The 20,926-nt window shown below is 38.8% G+C and overlaps 2 protein-coding genes across 3 annotated transcripts in view; one reads left to right on the top strand and one right to left on the bottom strand.

Annotated features, from left to right (window-relative positions):
- The window catches only part of LOC134543067 (heterogeneous nuclear ribonucleoprotein Q), a 778,099-nt gene that overhangs the window by 357,369 nt on the left and 399,804 nt on the right, over positions 1–20,926 (top strand). The window lies entirely within an intron of this gene.
- LOC134543285 (cubilin) overlaps positions 12,509–20,926 on the bottom strand; it is a 295,632-nt gene continuing 287,214 nt past the window's right edge. The window contains exons 11-14 of the mRNA XM_063388195.1: positions 19,317–19,537; positions 17,395–17,577; positions 13,612–13,741; positions 12,509–12,698 (exon numbers count right to left, since the gene is read on the bottom strand). Coding sequence (XP_063244265.1) covers positions 12,509–12,698; positions 13,612–13,741; positions 17,395–17,577; positions 19,317–19,537 — 724 coding nt within the window. The remainder of the gene's footprint in view (positions 12,699–13,611; positions 13,742–17,394; positions 17,578–19,316; positions 19,538–20,926) is intronic.

Genomic DNA, 20,926 nt, shown 5'->3' with positions numbered 1-20,926 from the left:
GGAATGCCACATGAATTCACTGGTATAATTGTGATGAAATTTAAAAATTCGATATCTCCTAAAGTATTTGGAATTTCTTATCTCCGCTGCTTTTATTGAAAAGAGGAAGTTGAAGAGCATCTACTAAAGGTATTTTTGGATTTTTAACATTTTTTTTCGCAAATACCGCTCAACTACATATGATGAAATTTAAAAATTCTATATCTCCTAAAGTATTTAGAATTTCTTACCTCCGCCGCTTTTAATGAAAAGAGGAACTTAAAGAGCACAGAATAAAAGTATTTTCGGATTTTTAACATTTTTTTTCGCAAATACCGCCCAACTACATATTTACCGGGCGGAACTCTACAACTTAGTTTCATCATTGTTAGCTCCACAGGCTACCGATGAGATACCTATCGCCGAGGTATTCAGCAAGCTTTCCGCACATTTCGAACCGAAACCCAGCGAGATTGTGGAGACATACAAATTTTTGAAACATGACCAGCTAGCGGATGAAACGATAGCAGTCTATCTGGTGGAACTCCGGCGATTGAGCACGCATTGTAACTTCCCCAATGTGGAGAGGATGTTGAGAGACAGACTTGTGTGTGGTGTGCGGGATAGATCGGTTCAGCACGCGTTGCTGTTTAAGGATCCACTGAGCTTCAAAGATGCAGTGGATATTGCTATGGCGGCTGAGGCAACAGGGAAGAACATATTGGACTTACGTGGAAAAGGTGACGAGATAAGTACAACGCGTGTTGACGAACATCCGGTGCATGCGGTGGCGGGCAGAAGCCATATCGGCAGACGTCCGGATGGTATTCAGGCAAACATGGACACGGGAATACGTAAACAAATGATGGGCCTCCAGGAGAACAAACGGAAACAACAGTGTTGGCGATGTACAGGGAATCATGTTGCTGAAGAGTGTTGGCATGTGACAACTGTGTGCCAGTTTTTTTCCAAACAGAGCCACATAGAGAAAGCCTGTATTACGAAACAAAAACAAGGTAGGCCTATTGGTGGGGCTCGACAGGGAAATGTGGGGAATAAGTCTAACTCTGGACTTACTCACATGTTGTCAGATACAGTAAGGGAGCAAGAGGGAGAACAGAATGAAGCAATGTACAGTTTGAATAACCTGCGAGCGTTGAAAAGTAAGGCACCCTTTGTCATGGACGTTTGGTTGGATTGCAACAAACACTGCATGGAAATAGATACAGGTGCAAGCTTTTCTGTTATTAGTGGGGAAACATACAAGGCCCTGTGGGCCGAACAGCCACCATTGGACATGTGTAACATCGCATTGCGTACGTGGTCCCAGGAACAGTTGCGGGTTAAGGGAGTTAAAACAGTCTTGGTAAAAACAAGGGGAAGTGAGGCAGTACTGCTTCCGGTGTTAGTGGTGGCTGGGAAAGGGCCGAGTTTGATGGGGAGGAACTGGTTGGAGCCCCTTGGGATTTCTGTGGAGGGCGTTTTCATGGTAGAGAGTTGCAAGGAACATAGTGTTGTGCAGAAGAGCCGATGGGTGGAGGAACTGGTAGCCAAGTATCCAAAGGTATTTGACAGCAGTTGTTTAGGACAGTATAAGGGTCCACCGGTATCCCTCGCGCTTAAAGAGGGAGCCACACCAGTATTTAGGAAATGCAGACCAGTGCCGTTTGCAATAAGGGACAAGGTAGGGGATGCAATCGACAAGCTGGTGATGCGAGGAGCTTATGAGGCAGTGCCGTATTCATCGTGGGCGACACCTGTCGTGCCTGTTATGAAATCGGATGGGTCCATTCGCATATGTGCTGACTACAAGGGCACAATCAATCCAGCATGTAGGACAGAGTGTTATCCATTGCCGACCATCAACGAAGCTCTGGCATCGCTGGCAGGGGGGAAATATTTCACGAAGCTGGACTTGGAGGATGCCTACATGCAGGTTGGAGTCGACGAGGAAACGGCAAATTTGTTGACTGTCAATACCATCAAGGGACTTTTTAAGGTCCGCCGATTACAGTTTGGAGTGAGCAGTGGCCCTGCCATGTTCCAGAGGCTCATAGAAACACACTTAGCAGGAGTAGAAGGTGTGGTAGTGCTACTGGACGATGTGTTAATAGCGGGCCCAAATGAAGTAGAGTACTGGACACGTGTAGCGGAGGTAGTGGCAAGGATAGACAAGGCTGGGTTACGGTTGAAGAAGTCCAAGTGTGTTTTTGCATCCGCAGTGGTGAATTTTCTAGGTTATAGGATAGATGCAGAAGGGATACATCACACACACGACAAAGTGGAAGCAATCCGTAGGGTACCAGTGCCCCAAAACAAGAAGGACCTGCAGTCTTTTTTGGGCTTGCTCAATTTCTATGAGCGGTTCTTGAAAGATAAAGCTAGTGTTTTGGAGCCACTACACCGACTGCTTGATGGAAACGTTGCCTGGAAATGGGAGACACAGCATGCAGCTGCATTTACCAAGGCCAAGGAATTGCTACAAACAGACTGTGTGCTGGTCCATTATGACACCACAAGACCTTTGGTGCTAACATGCGACGTCTCAGAGTATGGTTTGGGCAGGGGCGTAGCCGGGGGGGGGGGGGGTTGGGGTTCAAACCCCCCCCCTTTTAGCACCAAATTTTTAATTTCTTATTCATCACTCAAACAAATTTCATATTAAAATTTTCACCATTACAATATTTAAATTTAAGTACCGAAAACTGCTAAAATAGCACTTTTTTACATCTTAAAATCCAAATTTCCCAGGGGAGGACCCTTGGACCCCCCGCTTTAATACGGAGGGGGGGGGGGCATGCTTCTTAACACCCCCCATACACAAATCCTGGCTACGCCACTGGGTGTGGGTGCAGTGTTGGCACATGTCACGGACGATGGTGAAGAGAGACCGGTGGCTTTTGGGTCGCGGACACTGCAAAAAATGTGAGCGGAACTATGCACAGATCAACAAGGAAGCCCTAGCGGTCATATTTGGGGTGACTAAATTTCATCAATATTTGGCAGGCAGATCATTTACAGTGGTGACGGACCACAAGCCATTATTAAGACTTTTGGATCCCAAGCGCCCAACCCCGGACATACTGTCACCACGGTGGAGTCTGTTGCTGGGCATGTATGACTACACCATCATGCATAAGCCAGGGGTTCGGATTGGACATGCAGACTCCTTGAGCAGGTTGCCACAGCCGACATCACCAAGGGAAGTTCCGGCAGTGGTAGATATCGTGATGTTTGAAGCAATGCCGGACGCCCCCTTGGACGCCCAGGCCATGGCACGATGCGTGAGCAAGGATCCAATGTTGAAGAGGATGAAGTATTTTGTGTTGCATGGATGGCCACAAGAACTACCAAGTGAGGAGATTCGACCCTACTGGAACCGTTGGTTAGAACTGTCAGTCTACCGTGATTGTGTGCTGTGGGGAACTCGGGTGGTAGTTCCACAGCAGCTGCGAAGTAGCCTACTAGGAATGTTACATGCATCGCATGATGGAATGGTGCTCTCAAAGGCCATAGCTCGAAGCTACATCTGGTGGCCAAAACTGGATTAAGACATTGAGGAGATTGTCAGGCATTGCCCGATATGTCAGGCTGAACGCAGGGCACCAGCAAAGACCCAGGTGCCATGGAGCCCGCCCCAGAGACCACGGTCCCGTCTGCATGTTGATTTTGCGGGGCCCTTTCAAGGGAAAACATTTCTGGTTGTCATCGATGCCTTATCAAAATGGCCAGAGGTACGGTTGGTGCCGTCAATGTCATCTGCTGTAGTGGTAACCATGTTATTCCGGATGTTGTGGTGTCTGATAATGGGACTGCCTTTGCTTCAAGTGAAATGAAGACCTTTCTAGAGAAGAATGGAGTCATCTACAAGTATACGCCCCCATACCATCCGGCCAGTAATGGACAAGCCGAGCGAACGGTGCAAACTGTCAAGGACAAGTTGAAGAAGTTGAAAGCAGGCGACTGGAATACGAGATTACACAGACTGTTCTTTTCGTTGCGCACAACTCCCAGTACGGTCACGCAGAAGACACCTGCCGAACTCTTGATGGGTCGGAAGCTGCAGACGGTTTTCGACAAGTTGCACCCGCGGTCGCTGTCGGATGCGAGAAAAGGGTTAGTGGAGGATGGGTGTGATGGTCAAATGAGACAGTTTAGTGAAAAGGACCCAGAGTTAATACGCAACTATGGAGCTGGACCCAAGTGGGTCCCTGGAGTGGTGGCACGTAAGGAGGGTCCAGTTACATACCAAGTTCAGGCTGGAGGTCACATGGCACGGAGACATGTTGATCAGATGGTGCGACGCAATATCGCTACACGACTCCAGGGGAGCTCGAGGTTACCGGTGGGAGGAGCATCTGGGACGTGTCCCCGAGAGCAGGAAGAATCGCTGCAGCAAGCTGTCTATCGGGGGAGATCAGAGCTTCAGCAGCAACCACAGAGGCCTCCAAGCAGTACAGCGACACAACCAGGATCATCTGGTACGAGGATGAGTGGCGAGATGCCCCTCCAGCGAGCGGCCGGTTCCCTAGTGTTGGGGGACTCTGAGCTACCATTTTTGGGGTTTCCTAGTGACTGCGGATCGGCAGCTGCAGTCGATCATGTTCGTCCAGGGCAGCAAACATCTGAGGAGCTTGCTGGAACCTTGGAGTTCTCACTGCAGGAGACCCAGGGACAGCCCCAGGAGCTGAGTAACTTGCCAACGAGGGTGAGGGAGCGATCCACCCGAGTCAAGAAAACACCAAGAAACTTGAGTGACTACGTTCTCCATTATGTATAACAATACGTACAAGTGCTTAGGGTAAAAAATCACTTGGAGGGAAGGACTGTTATGTACTGTCAGCTCGGTTGGTAAGGCTGAGAGTGTTGTGTTGTCTATGGTTCGTTAGTCAGCAGCTGGCATCATGGCTGATAGCTCATCAGATAACCTATGTAACCAATGTATTGTGTAATGCAGACACAGTGCGTGTAACGGGTACATAAAAGGTAACATACAAACTATGAACACAGTCACAAACAGCAGGAAAGAGAAAGAAAAAAATTTGCATGCAGGTGTGTATGGTGCAGACTTAAAAAGAATTTGTCATAATAATCAATTAGGTTACAAAGTGCTCTACATTAAGCGAAACAAAGATTAAATTTAATTTTAAGTATCTGTGTTACTCAGACTATTATCTTAACAACTCCTTTTGCAACACTGATAGGAAATTTTGCAATTCAAACATTGAAAACTAAATCTTTTACATTTATTAAGTTTATTATGCCAAATGGTAAAAAAAAAAAAATTCACTATTCATTTCGCATTATGCATTAGTTTATCATTAATATAAAAGAAATCCTATCCATGATTAAAAGCCACAGAAATGTTAATATTAGTCCATGAAAATGATGTTAAGCAAATGAAAACTTGCAAAATAATAAACTTAAACATTGTCAAATGTTTAAAAAAATTTATTGTTCCTGGTGGTTTATCAAACAATAGACAAATCAAAATTTCAGTCCTTAAAAGTTTTTTGATTTTATCCAGATTATTCTTTATGTTTATCATATCTAACATGTGTGTTGTGAATATTTGAAAGAAATCAGCATTGCTAGTGATGTTTGTTAAGTAAACAGATGACACCATACCTTTGTCTGCAGGACCTAAACAACCCGGTCGGGGCTGCAACACCGCCGTTGCCCTAATGCGCTTCAGAGGTTGCGTTATGACTAGTGGGGGCGAGGACAGAAGCGAGAGAGCTGAAAAGCGTGAAAGTCGGGGGGGGGGGGGGGGGGGAAGCGAACGGGGAAGAGGACGAGAGGGTGGAGTGCGACTCACGTGTCCCACATGCGTCCCGCACGAGTCTCTCATGACGAGAGCAGGAGCAGAAAGCAGAGAGAAAGTAAGAACAGGAGAAGTGCGCGCCCGCACATAAGACCAGGGGCAAACGCTCCACCTGGTAACACACAACATGCCGGGGGTGAGGTAAGGTGGGAGGGAGAGAGAGGCTTAGGTACACACATCTACTTCACACACACACACACACACAAACATGTGCGACATTCACACCGAACGTAAAGCCTCCACAGCCTGTGCATTCTTCTCTAACCACATAAAATCATTTCTGCTTACGAAGGGAATGTGTGCTTGTGACATTAGGGATCGTCCATTAATCACGTGAGGCTCGAAAAGGGGGGGGGGGAGGGGGGAGGGAAAAATCACGAAATATCACAAGGGGGGAGGGGGGTGTAGAGAGATATAGAGAGATATTACGTGTATTTTTTTTTTCGCCCGATTTCTACTAAACCGAAAAGCGATGCGTGACCTTGACTCGCCGTAGCCAGGCAACAATATCCCCACCCGCCGCAACATGAACCACCCGGCTCAGCTTGCCAGTCGCTAGTAAGACTGTGATTTTGGCACCGAATACATGCGTAAATCACATATAAGCCTTTCCTTTATTATTTTTATGCCAGTGAGAATAAACCTGCAACCTAAATGTGTGTCTGGACATTTTTATCACTGTGCTTAATTTTCCAGAATTAAATTAGATTATACCTATATTTAAAGATAATATTCCAAAATTTTTAAACATATTTTGCATCAAAAAATACACGTGATATTTGGGGGGGGGGGGGGGGGTTTTTTTGTCTGAAACCTCACCACAAATCACTAGGGGGGAGGGAGGGGGGGGGTTAAAAATTTGCTAAAAAAACATCACGTGATTAATGGACGACCCCTTATGAACTTTATTTTTTGTAACTTTTTTTTTTTATATATTTATTTGGAAATTATAATTTTACTTCCAGGTTTTCTTCTGTGGTAATGTTTAGTTGGAGGAAACCTGAATTGCTTTGTTATGGGTTATTTGAAGTAGCATACTTTAAATACATACTATGCAAACAGAGGTTGTTGCCATTGGTTTGACTACAAACCATTCTGTCATTGCTATCATCATGCCCTCAATCCTGCAGTTGTTATTATTATTGTGTGGCTTTAATTATTTTGTAAAGTCTTGCTAATTTAATTTGTTGTTATTATTTTTTTAAATATTTTTTAAATGATTTTTACTGTACTCATTTATTTTCAATAAAATTATGTTTGTAACCTGCCTTTGACATTTAGTGCTCGTGAATTTCGTTAATGACATTCACTTCAAATCAAGCATCTGTTTCTGAATCACTTGAAAATAACAAAGAAGTATGAATTAATTTTTTAGATGTTATTTTTAATTAAAAAAATAGTAGGATGTTTGAAGTAATGTGCAAATAGAAAGGTGCCTAAATGTACAGAAACATTGCACAGAATATAAAATTGTGAGCATTACGTTACAGGTAGTCGGGTACAGAAGGAAAACTACAACAGTTAAGAAGAGTCTAGGAAACATTCTACCACACTTACATGGATAGTCAACTCACAAGTAACAACAGCATGCAAAACAACACATGAAATCTTACTTAATTTGTTGAATAATAGCACAAGATTATCTATTACAGAAAAAAACAAATTGGTAGAAAATATGGTGTTGAACTGTTACGAAAAGAAAAGAAAAACATAATTTACCTACTTTAAGCATATTTCAAATTACATTTTTAAAACTAAATTAGGTTTTAATATTTTCAAATTATATTTTATAATCCTGAAATTAGTAATATTTAAAAATATTAATTTGTTGAGTTATTTTTGGATTTTATATTAAGTTTTAAAAATATTTGGTTTAAAAGCAATTCAAACTTTAAACATTTCATTAATCAAATTACTTATCCCATAAATAAAAGTTTACAAAAATTTATATTAATATGTACATAAATAATAATTTGCTACACAAATTTTTATTTTTTAGCTAGGTACTTATCCATAAAGTGAAAGTAAAATTGATGTTAAAGAAATTTAAATGTGATTTTAAAGTAAATCATAAGTACTCTTTTACACTTAGCCTACAATTATATTAGGGAATAAAATGTGTATTTTACTATGATACACAACAAAACCAAATGTTTTTGCTAGTATATATAACTTTACACAGAAATATCTCAAAATTACTTACCATTAGACACCTTGCTACATTACAAGTAAGCACTTATTTAATATAAGTATACTTTGTGAACTCGGCTAGTGGCATACAAACCAGTTTCCCCACCACTCCCAGCTATCAAACTAACTTCATCTCAACTATCATGGGATTTCTTCGGAGTTAAAGAATTATACCATTGTTTGTGCTCATTTTACTACCATTAGCTTAGTGAAGTCGCAACTTATTGCAATTATTACATGGAGGATAACACCACTACTTAAATGTCAAAACTTAATTTTTGTAAAGACTCATCAAAGCTTCATATATATATTTAGTGAATATTATATGCTGCTAGAAAAGAGTAGTCATATTTTCACATTATTTATTAAAGAATAATAATAGGTTTTATTATGCTGGAATTCCTTCATGAGCCACCACTGACTAGGTTGTGTGTTAGCTAAATTTTGTAAGACTGTGTGTGAGGATATTAAGAGGAAGAGACATTCTTTTCTTGATGACTGTTAATTTCAGACTCAGAGGGGGCTGTAGGTATTGTGCATGTTTGAAGCAACTTCCCTAGAAAGTTTTTGTCTATGTTGTATTTAGATCCTCAATAGGATCCTCAATAATTTTTCACGTTCACATAACTAAGTAATGAGATTGAATTTTGTGAAAATTTTACGAAATTTTACGAAAAATTAATTTAAACAAAATTTTATTTAGATACAAGAACTCATCATGGTCAGGATTTATATAAATAATAGGATTTATATAAATAATAAAAATATACCACAAAGTAAATATAGAAATCAAATACTCTTGTACGTGAAACAATGTTTAACGTGTTTAAGACGTAAACAATCATGGCTACCTCCGCTGCCAAATACTCAGCTTATACTGGTTGTACGGAGTAATGTGAACGGAAGAGCTGGGCATTGCCAAGCTAATCCATACAGCTCCATGTTCACATGAGTCCCATTGTCGATACTCTGTTCTGAGAGATCCATCTCCGTTTACGTGATCCCTCTGCGCTTCTGTGCCATTGTAGAACGGCCCTAAATATAATTTTACGTTGTAATTTTCCCTAAGATTTACAATTGCCTAACTGTTGTTTGAGATTGCTTTAAAACAAAGTCACACATCTGCATCTCAGGTTCCGAAACAAGAAAGAAACACTTCGGATAGTAATTAAAAACTTAAAATTGTACACAGAATAACTTCACAGCAGCACATCATATTGATTATGTGGGAATAGTGTGCGAAGGTGAAGGATGTAGAAAAACGAGCAGATGTGTTTGTAAAATAGAACGGGTGAAGAAGTGATTATAATGCAGAGGAAGAAGAAAATTAATTTATTATTTTTTGTGAAGAAACGTCTAAATGCATGGTTTGGCCTGCGATTGAGGTTGGCCTCTATTGTATATCATGACTCTACATATTTGGCTTAAATACACTCGTTTAAAAATTTTATCTGTAGCTCTATAATGGAGATCTGTATACTGTGTGTTTATCATATTTCAGTTTTCAGGGCAAAGTATAAATAAAATATAACCTCTGTATCAGGCGCGTAGGAACCGGGGGGGCGACCCAGGCGACTGCCCGGCCATAACATTTCATGGCCGGGCAAAGTGATGGTTTTGCCCGGCCATTGCATCAGATGAACAAGAGGCATTGTCTTCATTGCAATGCTAAGTGGTTTTGTGGGATTTTCTTGTCTGTGCGTTACTTTATTCTTAAAATAAATTAAGACTTTTCGATAAGTGTACAGGCACAATAAATACGGCACCTGTTCTTGTTTTCTTCTAAATATTCACGTTTCACAGTGCTGATAGCGGAAATATTATTGTGGGATATAAGACCAGTAAATGTTTCCGCTTGTTGCAGTAGATTATGCTCCGTTTTTGTCCACCCTTGTCTACCTGACCTTCAGACCCTTGCATTCACCCCGCTTCGTTTCTACCTAACTGTAACGACTTGACGTGGAGAGCGCTTTCCACGTCAGTCATCATTCAACAGCTGTACGTCTTGCTTTTAAGTCCAAGAAACTTTGTGAGCCGTTCTACAGAACTGTTTAAAATAAACTTATTTATCTGTAGTATCGTGAGTGAGTAGTGCGGAATGGCAGTGATGAAAAACATATAGGGTTTAAGGAGAAAATTTATAACAGTATTTTAATTTTTGCGGCATACAATGACTCAGAAAAGCATCAACTTTTTCTTCAACAACCGTTCTGCACAATCCTGCAGTTCATCACAACCACCGCCTAAAAAGCAGTGCATATTATGCTGTACTTAATGCCTGTGAAGACAAAGATCCTAAAGAAGAGTTGGATTCCTTCAACTCAGGTATTACTTTTGAGCAGTTAGACTGAGACGAATTTTTACATGATCCCGAAAACCATATGTAATATACCTATTTAACATTAAAGATTAGTATGTCGGTACATTACTTTTTTCCGCTCGTCGCTCGTGATTATTCCATCGAGTAATAAAAAAATTCCTTAGAATCTACAAATCATTGAAGAATCTCCTGGAAATGTCCCCGACACTTGTGCAGCATTCTCTGAAAAGTTGGGTAAAGAGAGTGATACGACCCGTGCTTTGCTTGATCAAGTAACTCGACTCATGATACTCATCATGACTGTGCCTGCTTCAGCCGCATCTGCAGAGCGTTCATTTAGTGCACTTCGTCGTTTGAAGACATACTTGCGATCGTACAAATAATTCTGAGAATTTTAGAATGTTTTTATGTATTGTAAATTAAATTATGAGGAACATAAAAATGCTATGATAGTAATATGTCGAACGGCTCACTATTCCGAGTTTTGTTATATTGTGATTTGACTTTATCAATTTGAATGTGAATATAACTTATAAGATATTTAGATTTTCAGATTTTTTAATAAATGGTAAAGCAGTTTTTCTGTCACGTTTTAAATTAATATTCAGTGGACTCTAGGTACACCATATGCTTGTGTCAATACATTCTGAATATTGGCATAATCTAAGAATATTTAATTAAAGGCGTGTAACATTAAGAGTTCTCCTGTCCTGATATTCAAATGAATTTACTTAGGAGTGGGCAATGAGTGGGATAATGACGTCTTTGTTAAATTGTTTACTCAAGGCTCAGCCTCACTTAAATATTTGATTATAGCTTGTTTTGATTATTGCAGTTGTTTGTTAGCACATATTAAGAAAATGTAACTATAGCTATAGATAGTTGGCAAAATATATTATCTCACACTACAAATATTGATCTTCAACCACCGTCATGTAATTATGATGCAATTAATGAAACATATTTAAAATTATAAATACATCTTTGCCTTTTCTACAGCTCTAGATAACTTGATGATATCTGGGGACTAAATTTGAAGGTGATTGTAATTTATGTACTCTGTGCAGTGGGAAAATTCAACAAATTGCCTTTAAAATGAATTCTACGAGGCGAAAACTGAAAAGTGAACACTGTTTTGTGACGCCGAGCCTTAAGTAAATTTGTTATAAAAAAAGTTAAAATTTATGCTAGTAGTACATTCTATTTTAATGTACGAAAGATGCTTAAATAGCACCATTTTTCTCCTTAGAATACATTTTTTTTCTACCGGGGGAGAGCCCCCGGACACCCCCTTTGTTGAATCCACCAATTATAATGACACTCTCCTTTGCCCCCCCATTAAATATTTGCTTCCTACGTGCCTGCTCTGTATTCCAACAGTATATTCTTATTACATAGTTCTGCTTAGATTGAAACTTAGAATGCATAAGTTCATAATCTGTAGGGAGTTCATTAATATGTATGTACATATTTCAAACACAGCATTCTTTTGGAGCAACTTTCTGAAATGTGCCAATTTATTTATTTATTTCTTATAAGCTGTCCATTTTTCTGGTTGTGTTAAATGCAAAAATTGAAAAGTGAGCAAATTGTTTAGGTCTGTGATGATTTGATTCATGACTAGAAATGTGCTAATATAAATACTCAATCTGTACTTTGCTATACAAGTGAAAAAGTATTAAAATTGGTTTATTATTTTATTTATAATTTTTTTAGAAGCTTAAAAATTTTTCTTATATATGATCAAGGAAAAAATTAAACAGCAAATTCTGTGTCTTATTTTTTAAGCAGAAAATATTTTACTATAGGTTTTGTTAAAATAATTTTATTTCTAATTATTGGAATATTTTTAACAGTAACTATCTAGTTGCTAAAAATATAAAGAAAGGATGAAAGCTAAATTACTTTATTAAGTGATGTGAATATTAATAATGCAGATACAACAAGGTTCTTATTATGTGTTTTCAATTACAAAGTTCCAAATATTTGTATTTCAGTGTAACTAAACTTAATACTTGTGTTAATTTTAATTCTTTAATGAGAGCAGAAAATACTTACTAAACAGTACACATTCAAAACAATAACATAATTTCCAAAGCAGACACACAAATAACGGGTGAGTGTTAAGACTACCATGCACAAGTTCACTCTGTGGGGGTGAAGGGTCCTGTAAGAATTACTGTCAAGCATGACGGTCACTCACAGTTCACTTCGTCTGAGCTATCGTCACCTCCGCAGTTGGCCACCCTGTTGCAACGTAACGTTTCGGCGATGCAGTAACTGCTTTCTGCACAAAGGAACTGGTCACAGTCGGGACCTTCGCTGACTTCCGTCCACACCGCACGGAAACCTTGCGCCCCAACTGATTTGTCGCTCACAATAAAGCTGAAACAACATCCCAATTGTTGTAATGTGCAGGTAATAGCAGACAAGGCATACCTTGCAGTCTTAAAAAACTCGAATTCCTGAATGTCATTGAACTGTAAACTAGCTGATATTGGTGTTCAGATCATATAGTCTCATAACATCTTCAAAAAAGTCAAATCGATGGTCGTTCCAATCGAGTGGAAGAGAGATGCCACGCATGCGTACAATGAGCATGAAGAGAGATGCCACGCATGCGTACAATGAGCAAACAGGAACATCCGTAGTGGGACATCCGTAGTGGGACACTTTTTCGTGCGTGCAGCCAGCGTTCATCGATTTATTAGACGTTGTCACGTCAAAAAATTAATAATGCTTAGGGCAAATGAGGTTTGATAATATAGTAGTGCTCGTAAGAGAATATTTTTAGAGTTTACTTGAACCTAGAGTTCTCAAATATTTTAAACTGTTGTGACTGGCCAGAACTTGAAATAATTTGTTTTTGAAATGTGTATCAGGAGCTCTAAAGAAAGTTCTTTGTGGTTTATTTTTTTCAGTTTTATCCCAAACTCTTACTTTCTTCTAGGTAGGCAGCAGCAATCTCAGATCCAACACTGCTCAATACATTTAGCTCAGTGCATGTATGTGCATGACTAAGTCTATGGTGTTTAGTGCCGGGTTGCATTTAGTCCCCCCTTCAGATTTCCCACCTATCAGCACATGAAATGCTGTGAGCCATTAACTAAAAAAAAAATTAATAAAAAAATGTGATGATAATGAATTTTTTCTTGTTCTACTTACATTACTTTAGTTAGTTACTGTTTGTAGGTTTTTGTTATGAAGAAGTTCACTGCATATACAATCTACTATCATGCTTGGTGAAACTGACAAAGTAAAAGAGAAACGAAATTCTTGAAAGATAAACTTTCTTTACCTTATCCTCATGGAATTGCCCTCGGACAGGTACTGCCACTTATCTGTGGAGCGCTTCTCCCCACACAGCTCCAGTGGTGGCTTGTCTGTCGTGTGCCACAACCGCACCACTGTCGCAGGACAGCCACGCTCTGCACAGACAGAACGTGACTGCAGTGCCTTTTGCATACGCCTGTCTTTCAGGCAAATACGTGGAGAGTACGAGTGCTATCCAGGGCCGGCGCGTCCATATAGGCGAACTAGGCAACCGCCCAGGGCGCCAAGTTGCTGGGGGCGGCGCAGCACGACACATAACAGCTCATATAATATGTTTAACAATTATTGAAACTAGATGAAAATGGATTTTTGTAACAGTTTGGAATGTTTATATTGATATAAGTAATTATTTAAAAGTCCACAGTGACCTGTTTATGATTTGTAATAAGTAATGAAGTAAAAAAAACACAAGCCTGCTTACATTTGATTGTTGACAAAATCTTAGGCTTACGTGATGTATTTTGAGACAAGGAAACATTTTTTTGGGAGTGTCCGCTGGGGGGGAAGGGGGGGGGGGGGGGGCATTAAGGTTTTTCGCCTAGGGCGCCAATTTACCTTGCACCGGCCCTGGTGCTATCATAAGAGACTTGGGCATGAAATGTTAATGCTTCCTGCTAATACATTTGTTGTATTCTACATATAACTATATGCTCATGACTATGCTGATAAACACACTTTATACAGTTGTAACACATACACTGTCTTTTCCCACTGGGGTGTACCCAAAGATTGTTGGCAATGTTGCAGTGTCATGCACACACTTACAAGTTCTTTAGCCAACATGGCCACCTACATGGCACCACTCCTTAGCTATTTACTTTGAATACTTCAATACACTAATAAAACCTTTGGTTGATTGTAGGTGCACATAGAAGACAGCAGCAATTCACACTGCAGCCAAAACATTTACATTCATACCCTCTAATACGATTACATATGTATATGCCTGTACATATGCGTTCATACTTGTGAGGGTTAAAGCTAACATTGTCAATATGATGCCCTCCCTCTGTCTTCTGGTTTGAACTTCCCGTCTAGATGTGTGTGTGTGTACATGTATTGTGCCAGAGCGGCAGATGTAAAATCAGTGCCACGCTCCCCTTAATTATTAATTTTTTAATAACTGAGTAAAATAGTACAATGTATGTTCCATTTTACACCCCAGTGTGCTTGTTTTCTCAGGAATATAATAATAATGACAGGCAGCATTACATGCACACATTCATGTATGCACTCCGCCCAGGAGGTTCATATTTAAAAATCACCTCTTTCATTTTAGTATCAGTATAGTAATTATTATTTATTTAGCATCAATATTTTTAAGTTTACAATGTTTTTTATGGTTAATTATGTCTTGTCAATGGTATTGTTTTAAATACGACTTTATGGTCAACAAGGGTGAGAAATCTCCTTTCCTTGCGGCCATGACGCCATGACCCCTGGTCAGTCTGCAATCATCGCCACTCGGAGCAGGAAGCAGCCTCCGCATCTCATCGACTTCAACATTTTTGCATTTCTGATCTGTTAGCATCTGTCACTAATGTTAAGTATTTTTTAAATGCTTTTCTGTTTCTTTGAGGCCTGCTCCGAGTGGTGGACCATTTCACATAAGAATTCCATCACAGATATTTTAAATTAACAATGACGAACAATTTCTAAGCCAGGCTACGCGGTGCCCTACGTAAATTGATTATCTGCCGTTGGCAATTTTAGCAAATTTTTTATTATTTATGTTCTAAGACAATTCAATGAGGAGTAATTATGTTAATAAATCCACTCAAACCAAATCTCCATGAGTATCCATTACCCAACCACATGCTCTATAATATTGCAATGTACTCTACTTGTAAGGATTTAACTTCAGTGTTTCTCCTTAGTTGATAATCTCACACATACTTGCAGGATAACAGTGACATAGATTTTGGACTACCGAAGACTCCTTGCCGGGACAAAAATGACATAATCCTGTGTTTTGATTTTTTTTTTCTAGTTACATTGATATCTTAGTTTAAGACTACTCCCCTATCTTTTACTTCAGTTATCTAACATACATATCAGTTTTTGTCCCTTAACTATCTCCAGACCTACTCAGTAGCTGACAGTTTCTCACGAAGGTGAGAGATGAATTCTGGAAGATAGACTGGTCTTGGCTTTTGCATTGAAGCAGCATCATTGTATTAGAGTTAACCGATGTTTTTCTGAACCTTGCAGTCAGCATCATCAGAATACCAAATAAGCACTTGATTGCACTTGCTTGGTAGAAAACAGTAGGTCAACTCCAACACCAAGACACAGCTTCAGTCAGAAAGCCAAGACTGCCATGACGATGAAGAAAGGTGTTGCAGACCATTTGAGCAGCATAAGTAACAGAAATGATGCCCCATGGATACTGGCTAGCAGGAAGGTTAATAGGATGGAGGTGATAGGCAAGAAGCTCTGATGAGCAGGGCCGCAACTAGGGGGAGGGGGGGCAAGCGGGACATACGCCCCAGGCGCAAAGCTGTGGGGGCGCCGAAATCGCTTGCATTGTAATTCCTACTACAACTGGTAACTGGTAAAATTTTTTTTATCTTGCATGCCAGGAATGTCTAATCTGATTTACAATATAACATCTCAACATATTTATTTTAAAATACTCTGTAAAAATGTTAAGTTCATCATTAACATAAAAAATTGTAAAGGGAGAAGTTAGAAAGTTTTAATGCTTCCTCTATACGAATATAGTACAATGTTGCCAGAGAGGGTGGTACCACTGGCTGTGAGGAAGCAGTGGCGCACCGCAGGCGGTACTCAAGTTTCTCGTCCGGGTGGCGTGACGCATGAGTCATACAGCACTCAGAGCTGAGCTGTCCGGAGTGGCGGAGTTACAGTACCACAGAAACTGTTACATGTAGGTATGGAAAATGCTTAAATAGCACCATTTTTCTGTGAGATGGCCCCCGGACTCCCCGCTTTATTGGTGTGCTATGTGCAAAAAAAAAGGGGGGGGGGGGGGGGCGCATGAATCCATTCATGCCCCGGGTGCCAGAGACTCTAGTTGCGGCCCTGCTGATGAGTATGTCATGGCAGGTCAAGAGACTGAATCTACCAACATAGAAGGCCAGGGAAAGGCTATTAGAGTGCATGGAAAAAGACAGAATACAATATTTTGGCATAAAACCAAAAATACAAGATCCTGAGAAAATTATTGCAATTTTTTGCTTAAATCTTGTCATTTGAGATGGGAGACATACTGTGATAGGAATTGGAGGAGAAATAAAGCCTTGGCTATAGATGATAAACGCTACGACTTTTTGGTAGGTTCCACTGAGTCTGGATGTTTTTGGGAAGCCATTAAAAAATCAGGAAGGCCAAGTTGACATTATTTAACCTTTACCCAGGTTCTCAATAATAAAAGTTCAATTTTTTACAATGTTTCACATTGTTTGGTGTTGAGAAATGTCTTTCACCCTAATGGTCAAGAAAGATGCAACTGAAATAGCAGAAGTTGAGAAAAAGAAAACAGTAGTAGAAAATTTAATGAAGAATGAAAGTTTAAGTTATTCTGGATGCAAACAATGTTAGTCAAGCTATATATAAAAAAAACTTGTGATGACTTAGTTTTATGTAACAACTTGAAGCAGAAACCCATTCAATTTCTACAGTAAAAAAGACCTATAATATTGTAAATAAAAAACCTCAAACTGTACAAAACAGCATTCAGTCACAAGATAAAACAATAACTTAGTTTTAAATTTGAACTGTTTACCTGCAGGATCTCCTTCCACGGCAAACACTTCGAAGTTGAGCAAAATTTTGTGTTTTATTCGAACATTGATGAACCAGTTGCACGTCAAGCTGGAGATCCCTTTGCTTGGGGCATCGTAATTAAGAGGGAATTTGGGGCTGACGATCACCCCATCATCCAGATTTGTAACGTTATCGCCACAGTCTGAAACAAGATTAATGTGTGCATTACCAAGATTTTAACAAACTGATTCACAATTTTTTTTATGTATTTTATTTGATGATAATCATTTCATACAGCCTTACTGATGATTCTGTTGATAGAACATGTTGAGACATCTGAAATAGATTTGACAATAATTGAATCTGTCTCCAAGAACATGTTTTTTTATAGTGATGAATCCAAGTACAACAAATTTCAAAGACTTATTGAAACATGCCAAAATATTAAATAATATTGAGAGTCATGAGGCTATGGGAATCCAGAAAAGAAGAAATTCTATGAGACAGAAATACCATTCTTCTCTGTAAAATTTGGTAAAATTACTGAGCTTTCTTAACTGGCTATTTAGTGTCTGTACTGGCAGAGGAATGGATTAAGTTGGGGTCAAGGGAGGATCAAGAGTAAGTGTCAACCATTATGTGCATTAAATTACAAGAACTAATTTTTTTCTGGAATTCATTAATTCATTTGTTATCAGTTTTAAAGTTTTTTTTACAATGTTACATAATTTTCTTGCAAAGTTTTGCAATGCTATTTCCAGCTTTGGATTATTATAGTGGGTCTAATTGGTACAGAATGGAAGACAAAGATGATTATGATTATGATGACTGTGCACTGAAATAATCCTTCGCGTCACCTTACTACATCTTGATAGTTAGGGAAATTTCAAACCAATTCAGTTGAAAATGAAGATAAATTGTGATAATTTGTCAGTATTGAAATTAAAGAAAGTAAAAGAAATGTGTAACTTTGCCAGAAAAAAAACCTAGTACATTTTAATTCAAAAATTCCCACAAATCCACTTAGAACTTGATACAAAGCTGGCTGCAATGACCTCTGTTGTGGTTAGGTTCTTTCCCTGATTACAGTTGGTCAGCCATTACCCATAATGCAGCAGAAAGGTAAAAAAATTGTACAAGGCTGGCACGCTGAGGTAATTATTAACTATGTACTGAGGATTTTCTATTTGAAAAAAGTCCCAATTTAAATTATGTGGGTTATGCCTACCCAAACATGTAAACTAAAATTTTGACAGCTAAATGTTGCCCACCAAAGTGACTGCTGTGTTGCGACACGTTTTGTGTCTTAATTACCCCAGCACTTGCATGAGGTCGGCCAGCCTATGACTTCATAAATTTGCGTAGCTTCTGCTTCTGCTAAACTGTTTTTACCGCTCAGGCTATTTATAGTTCACTCACACACACAAAACAAATTTTAAAGGCACTTTGCACCCACAAGTGTGATTAAATAAATTATGATAATCCATTTCTGCCTTTCTTAATAATTTAGACAATGGTTAAACCAAACATGTTTACTGAAAGGATTTAAAAACCAATTATTTTGTAACCAACTATTTAAGCTTTTAAGAATTTTAGAGTTTATGCATTTTGAACAATAAAATAAATAATAATACAATTGCTGTGATTAATAAATTAAAAGTTAAAGTAATAGGCTCCTTGCCAAGCATAACTAAATCACTTAATCTAGGTCAGTAAAATACAAAGAATAGAAAATTAATATTTAAACTAGGCCCCTGGTCAAACCTAAAAATTAAAAATATTTGCCATTTCTTCCTTATAGTTTACTAAGGTGAGGTTGTTTAAATGACAATAAAAGTATACCATATAAATTTTTAACTCTGCTATATAAGCTGCTGCGATTGGAATTTCTCGGAGCACTTTCATCTCTTACAAATAAAATATGAAGAAACAAATATATACCTCCAAAAACGGATTTAGCATCTTCAAAGGTGTATCGGGCTTTAAACCCGCTGAAAACACCTTCCTGGTCAGAGTGCAAGATGACCTTGAGGCCAAACGCCGGTCGGTTGGACTTGACAGGACCAGGCGCAGTCTGGCCGCAGTACCTGCCAATCAGCTTCTCCGTGCCATCCCGATAAACGTTGTAGATTTCCAACCAGTCTTCTTGGCATATATGAACACTGTGCATACACACTCCACATCACTATGTAAACAAAACATTTGTCTTGTGATGTGTTAAAACTTTTAATCATAGCCATATTTAATATTTAGTTCAGACCAATCTTAAAATGTCTATCTAATTTTTCTAGTATTTAATAAAATCAGTAGAAGTAAAATATTTTAGCTTTTTTGCTGCCATTACCCACATCCTTGAAGTGATAAGCTATATGGGCTCTTTGTAGGTACCAAAATAATGTACTATCATCAGTGTTGTTTTGATCATTCTTGCCCAGAGCATCAGGTACATGGTCTGCCTTTCATTTCGGAGGAAAGATGGGCTACAACTAGTACACTAAATTTCTAGTAAACATCTAAAATAATAATTTTGGAAATAAATACTTTATATCTCTGAACCTTACTCGCTTTGCAGTGCAAATTTTTAATTTTTAATTTAGCAGAAACAAAAAATTTTTTTTTGTAGGTGTGTACTTAATCTGTATCCTATTACATAAAACATTTCAGTAATAGTAACCAAATCTGCAGCAGATGAAATGTGTACCCAATTTGCGTACAGTTCAGCTGAAAAAATACTTGCCACGGTTTGCCACTATGCAAGAACCAAAGTTGCAGTCTAAGCTTCTTTTATGCTAAAACAATGCCATCACGGAGCGTTGCAGTACAGTATAAAATCACTAGATATACATTCTGGAGGACTCAGATTTGAGTCCCAATCGAGCCATCTTTATTTCTGTTTTTCAGTTTTACTAAAACATTCCAGGAAAATGCCGGTATGGTTCCTTTATATGCCATGGCTGATACATTCCTCCAATATTAGTTTATTCTTATTAATGACCTCACTATCAAAAAAAAATGTTAAGCAAAATTGAAAAATAATTGCCTTGTTTTATTTTTAGAGGTGGTAACATTGGTGTAGCCAGGATTTATGTTAGAAAGGGGCCAAAGAAAGCTTTAAGAATAAATTTTTGTTAGGCCTTTTTTTTTTGTGGGGGGGGGGGGGGGAGTAGGGAGGGAGGGAGGGAAGTGGTATGAAATACCCCCAGACAAGCTGCTATCCCACAAAAGTTAAAAAAAAAAAAAAAAAGACGACTTTTTTTGCTCTCTTAGTACCCTTAAGTACTTTTACAAAACCTAAAATTTTTAAATAAAAAGTGCTACTTGTGAAAGGTAGATCCTTTCTATAGCACTGCTTATTTTTATTATTATGACCTACTTAATTAAAGCAAAGAATGCTGTCTAATTTTGCAAACTGAGTAATAGCTTAGTCATTTTAAGCTGGTTAACGAGTACTTTGTAACACGTTGCAATTGTGCCCGGCTATGATGACGATTGTTCCATGCACAAACATAAACACTTCCAAATTATCCCGATGATTGTTGCAAGTAACAAAC

This window comes from Bacillus rossius, assembly GCF_032445375.1.
Source record: "Bacillus rossius redtenbacheri isolate Brsri chromosome 9 unlocalized genomic scaffold, Brsri_v3 Brsri_v3_scf9_2, whole genome shotgun sequence".
NCBI lineage: Eukaryota > Metazoa > Arthropoda > Insecta > Phasmatodea > Bacillidae > Bacillus > Bacillus rossius.
This window is presented reverse-complemented; position numbering and strand designations above follow the sequence as displayed.